Source organism: Chionomys nivalis, chromosome 2 (genome assembly GCF_950005125.1).
Source record: "Chionomys nivalis chromosome 2, mChiNiv1.1, whole genome shotgun sequence".
In the NCBI taxonomy this organism is placed as follows: Eukaryota; Metazoa; Chordata; class Mammalia; order Rodentia; family Cricetidae; genus Chionomys; species Chionomys nivalis.
Window position 1 is genome coordinate 37,552,544 of NC_080087.1, and position 13,804 is coordinate 37,566,347.

The 13,804-nt window shown below is 43.6% G+C and overlaps 1 protein-coding gene across 2 annotated transcripts in view; it reads left to right on the top strand.

Annotated features, from left to right (window-relative positions):
* The window catches only part of Arhgap18 (Rho GTPase activating protein 18), a 211,658-nt gene that overhangs the window by 57,745 nt on the left and 140,109 nt on the right, over positions 1 to 13,804 (top strand). The window contains exon 1 of one of the 2 annotated variants that reach the window (XM_057763140.1): positions 3,335 to 3,505. The exons of the other annotated variant lie outside the window; for it this stretch is intronic. Coding sequence (XP_057619123.1) covers positions 3,393 to 3,505 — 113 coding nt within the window. The 5' untranslated portion in view covers positions 3,335 to 3,392. Of the gene's footprint in view, positions 1 to 3,334; positions 3,506 to 13,804 lie in introns of those variants that run through there. 2 annotated transcript variants of the gene reach the window in all.

Below are 13,804 nucleotides of genomic sequence, written 5' to 3' on the forward strand. Positions count from 1 at the left end.
GAAGAGGGCACCAGACCTCATTACAGATGGTTGTGAACCACCATGTGGTTGTCAGGAATTGAACTCAGGACCTTTGGAAGAGCAGGCAATGCTCTTAACCACTGAGCCATCTCTCCAGCCCCATTGTGACCATTTGAGAGATCATTATTTTCCACACGACTTCATGTCTGTGTAGGTTTTACATCATCTTACAGAAGCAGATAATTTTCCATCACTTTCCGGCATCTCCTTCACTTACTGATGGAGATTGATGGGGAGGAAAAATATTAATAAATGTGTTAATTCCAATGCAATTTTGGTGTCTTCCCAGGATAATTCTACATTACCAAATAGGAGCCTGTGTCAAAGTATGAACAGTTCGCCAACCCTCCCATACTAGTAGCACTGAACCCAAGAATTTTCAAAATGAGTCTCGAACATGCTTGTCAAATTGTCAAACACTTCAGTACTCTCGCCAGCCCTATTTTTAACAACGTCTCTGAGTGCATAAAATACAGCGTTCTTCCCCCTTTCTGTGACGTGTAGTGCACCACACCTGAAGAGGATGAATGAGATGCATGTTTCAACTGTCTTGATGGTTTTAATTACTTTCTAAGATGACTCATAACAGGAAGAGTTTGAAATGAGCTCACTTGGAATATTAACGTTTTCAAGGATATGCAAAGTTTGAAATAGGAGACGCTAAAAGTGTGTGTTTATTGTATTTTATTTTTATCAAGATGATGTATAGATAATGACATTATCATATTTTTTTATGAATGCTGACAGAGCACCAGAAATGAACTATGAATGTTGGTAGATTAAAGTTATGGAATAACATCCTTTCATTAGTCCATGTTGGTGGTTGGGTTTACTTCCGTGATGACATAGTAAAATTTGGAAACTATTTTTAACTCACTTGAGCTTAAGTCTGAAGCTGTGTACACCAGTCCTACTCGCTGTCTGTCTGTCTGTGACAGGCATATCCTTAGACCAGTAGCAATACAACTTGGAAGAAATACAGGGAAGCCTGAAGCATTTCCATATAATGAATAGGATTCAAAATTTATATATAATGCTTTAGAATTCAGTTCGGATCACAATCAATTTTTTGCCTGGACAGAAATATTATTTGGATTTGTGAAATGAGAAACCATAGCATCCAGGTCTTAGCAAGCGTAAGTACACAAATATTAGAAATGCATATTAACCTATGCATTATGATTAATTTATTAAATAAACGAAGATTCTATAACTAGGTAGAGATATGACTTAATTATTGTTTTGGTTCCTAGTGGACAAATATCTGTCATTATTAATTGACTCATGAGAGCTGGCAGTGTCCCCTGCGTGACACTCAGAAACTGAGGAGTCAGTAAAGGAAGGAGGGCAGGATAGAAGAGAAATGAGGACGATATGGAGGAGGACCAGGGAAGAGAAGGGAGGGAGGGGGTGAAGCAGAGTAGAGGAAAGAAGAAGAGAGTTTCCAAAACTCAGAGCAGTTACCTTTAAACAAGATGGTGTGATGTAGAAACTCTTTTCCATTTTCCATACAAGGTCATTTAAAATACAGAAGCACCTGTTCTGATACACTTACCCTCTGTTTCTTCCTTCCTTCCTTCCTTCCTTCCTTCCTTCCTTCCTTCCTTCCTTCCTTCCTTCCTTCTTTCCTTCCTTCCTTCCTCCTTCCCTCCCTCCCTTCCTTTCTTCCTTCCTCCCTTCCTTCCTTCCTTCCTTTCTTCCTTCTTTCTTTCTTTCTTTCCTTCCTTTCTTCCTCCTTCCCTCCCTTCCTTCCTCCCTCCCTCCCTCCCTCCCTCCCTCCCTCCCTCCCTCCCTCCCTCCTTCCTTTCTTCCTTCCTTCCTTCTCTTCTTTTTCTTATCTATTTACTTTTTAAAAATTTTACCTGAACTGGAAAACTACTCAGTGGTTCTAGTATGGGCGCAGCAGCCATTCATCTGATCAATTTTAATTCCAGATTAATACTGAAGAACCAACCGTTCAGAATCCCTTAATTCTTCCTTCATCTAACATTGATTTTAAAGCCTGGGATATGGAAAAATGAGAGGTCAGATGCAGAGGGAAGAGACAGGAAGACAGTGCGACCTGAGGGAAGAAGGACCTGTGAGTGAGGTGAAAGCCTCACTTAGGGTAGGAAGTGAGAGTGGCTGCAGGTCAGAGAACTGTCTGCTTGGGCACTAGGGAGTCGGGTGTGTACCTAGTGACATTATCTGAGCACACACAGACTTATACATACACACACACAGACATACACATACACACACAGACATACACATACAAATGCACAGACATACACATACACACATATACACACAGAGAGACATACACATACACACACATACACACAGACAAACACATACACACAAACACACACACAGACATACACATACACATGCACAGACATACACGTACACACATAGACATACACATACACAGACATACACATAGATACACACAGACATACACATACACACATACACACACAAACACACACACAGACATACACAAACATACACAGACATACACATACACAGAGACATACACATGTACACACAGAGACATACACATACACACACAGACATACACATACACACAGACATACACATGTACACACAGAGACATACACATACACACACAGTCATACACATACACACAGACATACACACACAGAGACATACACATATACATACACATATACACCCACAGAGCTGGAAAGCAATAGAATCTCAGCAAATGTTGGAACTTCTTTTATTTTGAGCAATACCTCTTAACAGACAAGTCATTAGATAGACTTTTTTTTTCAATCTCCTACAGAATGTTTTGATAAAACAAGAGGTTTGTTTGACATTCCAGGGTACACAGTAACACAATATTTTAAATGCGGTAGCAAAGCCTTTCTCGTGATGGCCAGATGGCACTTGGATGTTTGACTGTGCTAGTAGGTTTTGCGGTGGTGAATGTTGACGCCTTGCCTGAAGGGGTTAAGGAATGCCTTACTCGAGTTACGTGAAGTAGCAGAAACTATCAGATGGAAACAGTAATGGGGAAGGGGAAAAAGGCTCTGCCCTAGTCCACGGTTTCCTAACTCGCTAGGCTTGTATTGTCAGCTACCCGTTCTTCCTTTGGGGGCGTGGACAACCACGCAGCACCCTGGCCCCCTTAACTGCTGCTGCTGACTGGGATGGCCGGGTTTAAACAAAGCTATGAGTCACACACAGCCTGTAGCTGCAGGGCCAGGAAGCCCTGCTGGAGAGGCCACGCCCCTCTCCCTGTGAATCGCTGGCCCGGACAGGGGAGGGGCTGGCCCTTTGCTAATGAGCAAGTTGCCAAGGCGAGACAGGAACTTCATTCCTCTCTGTGTCAGGATCCCAGAAATTATGCCCCTTCTGTCATCATGAACTGGCTCTCGAGTTCCTCGGGAGTTGTGCTAACTGCTTACCACCCCAGCGGCAAGGACCAGGTCGTCGGGGAGAGCCATGGGAAGGGAGGCGACGAAGCCACCTCCAGGTAAGGAGACCAACAAAAAACCCCTACCTGCCCCAGGAACAAAGTGACAGGGAAGTTGTCATGAGGCAAGAGAATCACCTCTGCACTGGAAGCCTGACCTCAGGCTGCACCATAGACGTGTGGTTTCTTCCCTGTATCCGATTCACCCGGCGAATGCAAGAGCCTTTCTATTACCAGTGGAGGATAGGGGCGGGAGGGGGGGGTATGTGGCTCTGTGGCTCTCTCCCAGTAGCTTAGCAGGTGCATGTGCAAACGCTAACTGATCAAATGACTGTATCGGAAACACTCTCTGTGAGATGGAATTCTTGAATGGGCTCAAAAACTCCTCTGGAACTGTTAGCTGGGAAAGTCTGCCAAGAAGCAGCGAGGCTGGTCACTCTACTAGCTGTTTTGAGAGTGGCACCCTCCGCCCTGCGCTGAAAGCAGACCTCTTCGGCAAAATGCCCAGGCTGCTGGCCTGTGGCAGTGCTGTTCGCGTTCTTCTGTGTACGGAGACTACACCCGCAGCCCAACATACCTCTCTAGAAGGGATTTCAAACGGGAGTTTTTTTGTCAGCAGGCAGCACTCACGCTGCTGCTGGAGGGAGTGTGGTTAATGTTAAATCACTTTATAGGCAGACAGGGCAAATGTTCTATAGACCATGGAGGTGCAGAGAGTCATCTTCTGTGTACTTTGTTCTGTTTTTCAAGGTTAGTTCCCCTCCTCTTCCTTTCTCTCCGTAGTGACCTTCTCCCTAGCTGAAACTTTCAATCTCCAGTCTTAGATATACATTGCAAATATTGGCCTGGAAGATTGCCAAACAACAGCAACAAAAAATTAGTTGTTAGTAGGTCTAATTCCATCGTGATGCTAAAAGTGATAATGAAAACTTCATTGTTCTTAGATGACTTAACGCCCGGGACTTACACTGAAAGAATACCTCCTTTCATTGGCTTTTCAAATCCCCAAACGTGGGGACGTGGGAAAATCAAAGGAATGGCTGTAACATTCTGAGTGAGATCTTGGCTGAAGAACTTGGCTCCTCACGTGTTGCCCATTGTATGGAGGCCATTGAATGAACTCCTTTTCAAAGTTGGGAGGGAAAGGTAGCTTTTGTGCAACATTGTGTTACTGTTTTGCTTTCTGTTGTCTTAGAGGATTATCAATAGTTTCCATCCATGCTTTTGAACAGCAGCAAAATAGTCACCTTCTAGCTGTAAGCAGCCAGGGACAGAAAACTGGTAGTTGCCCTGGTTTGGCAGTCAAAATAGCCAGAGCCAGGCAAGCTTGCCTGTTCTTCAATTGTCATTGAGGCTGGGTGGGCCTGAGGCCTGGAGGTCTTGGCTTGTGGTTGTGAGAGTTAATGAACCACTCCCCAGCACTCCTGGCGGGTGTGTCCAAACCGCTCATCCCATTGTTCAGACTCCAACCCGGGGAATTCCTTCAGTTGTAGCAAAGTTTGCTGCTCTGAACTTTTGCATGAGACTGCATATATTCCCTGGACACTCTTTCCTGATATCTGCAATTGTGTAGCTTGTTGTGGGTGGTTTAGACTTGAACCGTTGAAAAAATAAACAAGGAGGAATGGATTGTTTTCAGCTACTGTGGAAGCAGAACTAACATGGGCCGAGGAGCAGGGTAGACAGTAGCCCATGCAGTATGTGTTTGTGTGGGGGCCATGTCCCTAGGATGACTCCAAGCGGCCTTTCTGCTGGCTGCCACACTGCTTACCCACCTTGTCCTGGGATTTGGTTTTCATGGAGGACAGTTACTGATGCTGGGGAGACACGATGGAAAACTAGTTTGAGGCAGAAAGGAGGGAAGAGGGGGGTCAGTCCTCATTAATTTTTACCCTTGAACATAGGGTAATTTCTCAGCTAAGTAGAATGTAACTTTGGGAGATACTTTGTTTAGCCTCGAAGGGGTTAAGACATTAGAATTGGCATGGAGTAAGGTTTGGTAGAAGGAGAGGAACTTGAAGGGTGAAATGGGTCAGTAGTGACTACCTAAGGATGATGATAATGGTCAGGGCTGACTAGGATGTTGGCTATGGATGGGTCGGTTGGCAGGTAGTGTAAGCATTAGGAAGGTGCTCCAAGATTTCAGTGATGGTTGATGCCTATATTGTAAATAAAGCCAAAGTAAAATTCATATACAGAGGCATATACAGATCCTGCATGTCTTCATATCTGTTTAAAAGGAGTTGGAGGTAGCTCAAAATTCTGACCATGCTTTTCAAAAGACTCCATTTAGTCTAAATAATATCTACGTTGAAGAGCTTTTTAATCAAACAAATGGTTCGATATGATTAGCTTTACATACACACATATGCATAATGCAACTAAAAACATAAAGTGTTATGTTTATGATTTCTTTTCTTTTTTCTTTTTTTTTTTTGGTTTTTCAAGACATGGTGTCTCTGTGTAACTCGCTTCATAGACCATGCTGGCCTCAAACTCACTGAGATCAGCCTGCATCTGCCTCCTAAGTGTCGGGATTAAAGGCATATGCCAAGTCTTTCTTTATTCCTGTTCTGGTTTTAGGAAAATTTAAGGTGTTGAGAAATTAACAATTTTTTTTTGTTTTTGTTTTTTGTTTTCAATACAGGGTTTCCTCTGTAGCTTTGGAGCCTGTCCTTGAACTAGCTCTTGTAGACAAGCTGACCTCAATCTCACAGAGATCCACCTGCCTCTGCCTCCCCATCAGAGTGCTGGGATTAAAGGCGTGTGCCACCACCGCCCAGCTTGATAAAGTAACATTTTTTAAGTAGTCTGATATCCGTAAATTCCTCGTATTCCATTATCTGTCTTTATCAGAATGCACATCCAGCTCCCAGATTGAAGAATTCCTCCTACTCCTAATTGGGACTTCCCAATTATAGAGTGTGTGTGTGTGTGTGTGTGTTATTTGGTTGGTTTTGTTTTGGTGTGTGTGTTTTCTTTTTTGGTTGTTTTTTGAGATAGGGTTTCTTTCTCTTTGTAGCCCTGGCTCTCCTGGAGCTCAGAGATTTCACTGCTTCTGCCTCCCAAGTTCTGGGATGAAAGGCATGCACTACGACGTCCAGCTAGGATCCTGTTTTCTGTTTTCGTATTTTCTTTTTTGTAATGTTTTTTCCTCAAGCTCCTGGGACTTGAAAGAGCATGTTAACATTAGTTTTCTGGCTGACTGTATACAAATGTTTCCAAAGGAAAGCACTTTTTATGGGCAGCTATATTTACAAGACTTTATTTACTTACTTGTTTTCCAGGCAGGCCTCTCAGTATTTGCTGTAGGAAAAGCAAGTTTTCAACAAAACTGTTTCTCATGACTTTAGCATCATTTTAAGGGGGAAGAGAAAGCCCTGTTATGATTGCTTTATATATTTCTGCTTTTGTTATTTTAATGTTAATGTCAAATGATATTTTCTGTCTTATTGGAAACTCTAATTCTTTCAAAAAATTAATAGTTTAAAATAGATTGAAGAATGAGATCTTTGTGTCTGCCTTGAACAAGTGTGATGTTCTTTATATAAGGGATACCAAAAACCTGAAACCCAAGGCTGGGAGACCAACATGGCTGGATTTACACTCCAACTGACTCCCCTAGTCATTAACAGTGTGTGCCACCGAGAGTTCATTAAGTCTCAGCTGCAAGCTGAGTGTCACAAGCGTCCTTGCTTGATCAATGACGCTAGATAATCCACGCAAAGCCCACGGGGCAGCGTCTGGCTCAAAGCCAGCCTGCTGCTTCCCTTAACACTCTAAGCCATGTTGAATAGTCTTCCTCAGTTTAACATCATGCTTGGGAATCTCATTTTGTCATGGGTTAAGCAATAGATGCATGGTCACCATGCTTAGTGAAGAAGATGTTGGAAGCTAGGTGTGGTAGCACAGATCTATAATCCTGGCTTTTGGGAGGGAAGGAGAATCAGGAATTCAAGCTGGCCTTGTCTAGTTAGAAAGTTCAAGATCAACCTGGGTCACATGATGCCATGACTCTAACTACCCACTACCACAACAACCAAAACAAATAAACAAATAAAATGGCTTATGGGAAACTGGTGTGGTTGGTGTGTACCTATAATATTGCAGCATATAGGAAGAACCAGGAAGATGCAGATTTCAAAGCCTTTTTCCGCTATATAGCAAATTTAAGTCTAATCTATATGACCACTTTTCTCACTCACACTCTTCCCATTGCAGGTAAAAGAAAAAAAATGGAAAATGAAGAAAAGCATAAATCTTTCTGTCTTTTGAAATTTGAATGTCCTTGGAAATGTGTTTTTGTTCCATAACACTTTTAAGTTGGCCGGTGGACGGCTGCACAGGCAGCAGGGCACTGAGATCCATAAACATTGGTGGAATATGGGTGGGTCCTTTTTTGGCAGCCCCACTCTCTCCTGTCTTCATCCAGCCCTCCTCCACCTTAAGGACCTTTGCCCAGGAGTGTGCCAAGCAGAAAGCACTGTCACTTTTATGTCCCCATTGCAGCTCTAAACATGTTCAAGTTCTGTAAGCCCAGTCAGCCAGCCACTCAGTTACTCCAAATACAATCTGAGATGTCACTGAGAGTCAGATGAATTGTCCTTTTGCTGGTGTTTCATGGAGAATGTGAGCCATTTCGTCGCTTTTTCTCACTGTGCTAAGGACCTGAGAAAAGAGAGCAAGCACTGTCCTTGACTCCCAGTTAGAGACATTAACCCATAAGCCCCGTGGATTTAGACAGCATGGTACCACGAGCGTGTGGTGTAGGAGGCAGCCAGGAAGCAGCGAGACAGATAGGGGTCTGGGTTGAGGTACACTTGCCCAAGACGTACCCCAGGGGGCTTATTTCTTCCTATTAGGCCTCACTTGCAGAAGTACTTTATCACCTCCTCAAATAGTTGCAGCCAGTTGGGATCAGGGTTTCAACACATGAGCCCATGGAAGACATTTCCTATTCAAAGTTTCTCAAAAAGAATGTAGAGGGAGGTATCCGGATCTAGACAGTAATCCCCGAGCTTGATGGTCAAGATTAACAGGTATCTGAGAGCAAGGGCTGAAGGCAGAGGGGTTAAGACATGTAAGAGTCATCAACCTAGAGGAGGCCCTGGAGCAGATGACAGAGGAACAAGGAGCCCTCCCTAGCTAGAGGGCTGGGGAGAGAAGGAAGCTACAGTAAATGATGGCTGTAGAGAACATTTGGACTTTTTGATTATACTTTAAAAAGATGGGGCAATTAGGAGAGGAGAGGGTTTTGAGGAGAGTAAGAACACAGAGGAGACTTCTACTTTAAAACGCCCCTCTGGAATAGGGGGTTGATTATAAACCACAGAACCAGCAGCCACATGTAGGAGGTGAAGGTGACTGTGGCCTGGGTCAAGGTCTTAGTCATTGCAGTAATGGAGGGAGTGGGTCGTGAACTCCCTGAGGAAGAGTCTGCAGGATTTCCTGATGCCTGGTGTGTGAGCAAAGGTGAACAAAGGTTGTCACAGGAATTTGGGTCTAAATTCTTAAAAGGACAGAGTTGCCCCTGCTTTAGATGGGGCAACTTCCCACAGTGTCCAAGGAGGCTGTATTGGGAAGATCCAGAAACCAGCCTTGAATGTAAGTTCTAAGAAAAAAGACATGATTGCTTTTCTTGATGAGGTTAGCATTTCGTTTCTCTCTCACAGTGCTGGGGATTGAGCTCAGGGACCTGTACACATCAGGCAAGCAAGCGCTCTACCACTGAGCGATACATCCGGTCCAGGGCCATCATTTTTATGCGACTCCCCATGGTATTTAAAAATCTAATGTGCTGTGCCATTAGTAATTCCTTCCAAATTTGTATGTCATCTGAAGATTTCATTATTTTGTAAAAGGAAATTTACTAGTAAGTTTTTAGATTGATCCTACTTTTGTTGGATTTGTGAGGAAATAAATTTTTTGGTTTTGTTTTTTGTTTTTTAAGACAGGGCAGCCAGCCCTAGCTGTCCTGAAACTAGCTCTGTAGACCAGGCTGACCTTGAACTCACAGAGATCCACCTGACTCTGCCTACAGAGTGCTGGGATTAAAGGCATGCACCACCACTGCCTGGCAAGGAAAGAAAACACATTCTTTGTACCCATGTGGATGATTGTTTTTTTTTTTTTTTTTTTGCCCTCAATTTAGTGACATAAAAACTTTAAGACTTGATATCCTTGATCTGTAGTGCAGAAGCCCCCATAATTTCATCTTGAGTTGTTAAGATGTACACACACTCTTTGTAAAAAAGTTTATGTATTTATTGTGTATACAGTGTTCTGTCTGCATGTATGCCTGCCCCACTAGAAGAGGGCACAAGATTTCTTTATAGTTGGTTGTGAGCCACCATGTGGTTGCTGGGAATTGAACTCAGGACCTTTGGAAGAGCAGCTAGTGCTCTTAACCTCTGAGCCACCTCACCAGCCCAAAAATGCACAGTCTTGACGGGGGTAGCTCTTACTCTCATTTAAGCAGCAAAACATTGTTTTTTCATTGACCACATCTTAAAAATGTGTGTGTCAGTGGGGGTGGGGGTAGAGGGAATTGTTTAAAGTTATCTTCATGGAACTTGCTATTAAATTTCTGGTTTTCCAATATAAGGGTTCAGTGATCACATACTCTATCCCCAACCCCCTGATGAAGCATCCCTTGTTATTCCTATACTCTGCTTCCTTCTCTTACTGTGCTACAGCCCTGTCCTCTCCTGTCCCCTCTCAGTGGGGCTCACTCTTGCTCTCATGTACAGCCTTATTATTGTGATTTATTTAGGGTGTGCTATGTATGTATGTATATATGTGGTGGACTGTGTGTGCTGCATCCTGTGTGCGGCGGGCAGAGGATATCTTGGGGGAGTGGTGCTCTCTCTTACCACATAGCTTCCTGGGATCAAGCTCAGGTGATCAGGCTTGGTACTGAGCCATCTCACCAGCCCTCGTTATTCTTTTTATATGTCAAGTTCTCTTATTGTTGGTTCTATTATGTGTTAAAGCAAAATGGCCTCAACAGTTGCTTGTTTAACATGATGCATGGGCCTGAGGATAGGCTGCATAGCAGCTGGACTTAAGCCACTCTTTAAAACTGATTTTTATTTTATGTGCCTTATTGTTTTGCCTGCATGCATGTCCGTATGAGATGTCAGATCTTAGAGTTACAAACAGCTGTGAACTGCCATGTGCTGAGTGCTGGGATTTGAATCTGGGTTCTCTGGAAGAGCAGTCAGTGCTCTTAATCACTGACTATCTGTCCAGTTCCAATGTCACTTTTAATATTGATGGAACACTAGAGAAAATACTCTTTTTCTTTTAGTTCGTCTCATATATATGAACCAACCTCTGGCACAGTAGAGACCAAAGCTGCCCTGCTGGGAGTTCTTTTTCTATGCCCCCTACTCTTGCACGAATGACGTCTTGTTATATCTGCTGCCTTCCGTCCACTTGATTTAGCTCTGCTTACGGGTCCTGGGAAAGCTCTCTCTGCCATCTTTGGGGCATCACTGTGTGTGCTCAGAACTGCAAAAACCCAGGCTGGCAGGTCTTCCCCCTGCTTGTTTACAAGGAGGAAGGTGCGCTGAGATGGTGTGATGAAAACCTCACTTGAATTTCTCCATCCCGTGTTAACTCTCATGGACCAAACTTTTCATTTCAAACAAGTGCTGAGAGATGGGTTGTTTTGTTCTGTTGGATAGGTAATGAGCCTTTTCTTTTGCTGAGAGGTGGAACATAAGAAGGTCTTTATTAGAGGAGAGAGGGGGTGCATCAAAGTGTCTGGAGTGAATTCAGGCCAGAACCACAGAAAGCATGTCCAGATCTTGCTGTAGACATAATCTTTTTGATGCTGCGCTTGTCGCGCTTGTCACTTTGAACTGGCAAGGTATTTATTTATGGAAGTAAACAGGAACCACGGAGACCTGTCTGGCCATGCGCCATATCTTGAGTCCTTTAAGTACCGAGTCTACCAAATTATCTGTGTAGAAAGAGTGGCAAGCCTTGTGTCCTGCAGTTGTATTTGGTAGCTGCCTTTTGGCTGGGAAGAATACATTTTTTTTTGTTTTGTTTTTCGAGATAGGGTTTCTCTGTAGCTTTTGAGCCTGTCTTGAAATTAGCTCTTGTAGCCCAGGCTGGCCTCGAACTCACAGAGATCTGCCTGCCTCTGCCTCCCGAGTGCTGGGATTAAAGGTGTGCACCACCACCATCCTGCTTAGAATACATTTCTATAGAAGAAGTGGGGTTTATCATATATAAGGATCTTGGTCACAGGGCAAGAATCCATCCTCTTTTCTGTCTGGTGACTGGTCTTGTGGTGTCACTTGTGACTGACTTGCTTTTTCTTTAAGACCGTTACCTATCCATTAGCTTTATAATCTGAACATAATCTGATCATTTCAGTTTGACCATGGTGGCTCTTTGTAAGTGTCCTTTTTCTGCCTTCTTGTGTCTTAGAGCTAAATGGCTAAATGAATAATCTTTTTATTTTTATTAAAATTTAAAATTGGGATTTTATTTGCCTAGTTCAATATATATATATATATATATGTACATACATACATATATTTCATACATACAGTCCTGGCTGTCCTGGAACTCACTTTGTACACCAGGCTGTTCTCGAACTCACTGAGATTCACCTGTCTCTGCCTCTCAAGTGCTGGAATTAAAGGTGTTCACCACCATTGCCCAGTTAGTTCATCTTATTTTGATGCATGTATGTTGGGCATGTGTACGTGTGTACGTGTGTGTGTGTGTGAGAGAGAGAGAGAGAGAGAGAGAGAGAGAGAGAGAGAGAGAGAGAGAGAGAGAGGAATGTGCAGTGTGGTGTGACTATGGAGGCCAGAGGAAGTTATCAGGCGCCCTGTTCTGTCACACTCTACCATATTCCTTTGGGAAAGTCTCATGCTGAAGCTGAACCTACGTTGGAGGCCAGAAAGCCCCAGCAGGCACACTTTCTGTCCCTAGCTAGCACAGTGCTGGAATTAAAGGCATGTGTGGGTGGAAGTTAGAGGCATGTGAGTGGTTACGCCCAACTTTTTACCCAACTTTTTAACATAGTGTTGGAATCCAAACTCGGGTTTTTACGCTTACACAGCCAACTCTCCTACCTCCCTGAGTTTAGTACTAAGTAGGCCATAACCAGTTTCCAGGCAGTGGACTGTTTAGTCATTCTGGGCCTTTCTAGAGGTAAGGCCTGTGGAGAGAGTAGGGTTCCCACAGGAAAGATGTATTCGTCATCTTTTCTAAGATGTTTAGGACACAGTGTTTCTATAGATTTCCTCATCTATGAACTCAGAATGGCCATACTCCTATTCATTTCACCTGGTACATTCTAAAAATTTTAAAAATGTAGTTGCGAATTGCCAGAGTCCATTTTCTGTGCTTTAGATTTTTTCCAGACGTTTTACTTAGCCAGAGCCCTGGCATTTTGGTGTGATTTGCATTGTCCATACTTGGGTGTAAGTTCTTGGACTTAGGGATCTTAGTGGTTTCAGTGGACAGGTTGCTTAGTTGTTTTAGCAGAGTGCCTATTCCTTTAGGCAGCTAATGCAAGCTTGAGCTAATAAATAGGTGTGAGAGGGAAAAGGTACATGGTACACATAGAGTCAGACTGGCTGACTGGAGTGGTCTGAGTTTCCGACTGTTCCGGGCACCAGGTTTTTCTTTATTTCTTTTTTTTCTTCCTTCCTTCCTTCCTTCCTTCCTTCCTTCCTTCCTTCCTTCCTTCCTTCCTTCCTTCCTTCCTTCCTTCTTCCCTCCCTCCCTCCCTCCCTCCCTCCCTCCCTCCCTCCCTCCCTTCCTTCCTTCCTTCCTTTCTTTTTCTTTTTTCTAGACAAGGTTTCTTTGTAGCTTTGGAACCTGTCCTGGAACTCGCTCCATAGATCAGGCTGGCCTTGAACTCAAAGAGATTCAGCTCCTTCTGCCTCCTGAGTGCTGGGATTAAATGCCTGCACCACCACCACCTGGTTTTTTTTTTTTGTTTGTTTGTTTTGTTTTGTTTTGTTTTTCTATTCAAGAGCTGTCCTGCTGTTGACTGAATTAACATGGAGCATCCTAAGGATAGTGCTTGTCTTAGGGGACAGCTTGTTTCCTGTGGTGATGAAGGGCAGTGAGGGACTGCTGCCTGTCAGTGAACAAACTTGGGAAAGTATTGAAAAGCACTTTTTTTGTTTTGTTAGTCTGAGACAGGGTTCCTCTGTAGCTTTGGAGCCTGTTCTGGAACTAGCTTTTGTAGGCCAGGCTGGTCTCAAACTCACAGAGATCGCCTGCCTTTGCCTCCTGATTGTTGGGATTAAAGGCGTGTGCCGCCACCACCACTATCTTGAAAAGCAATTTTGAAGTGAATTTGTTAATAGTTTCTGAAATGAA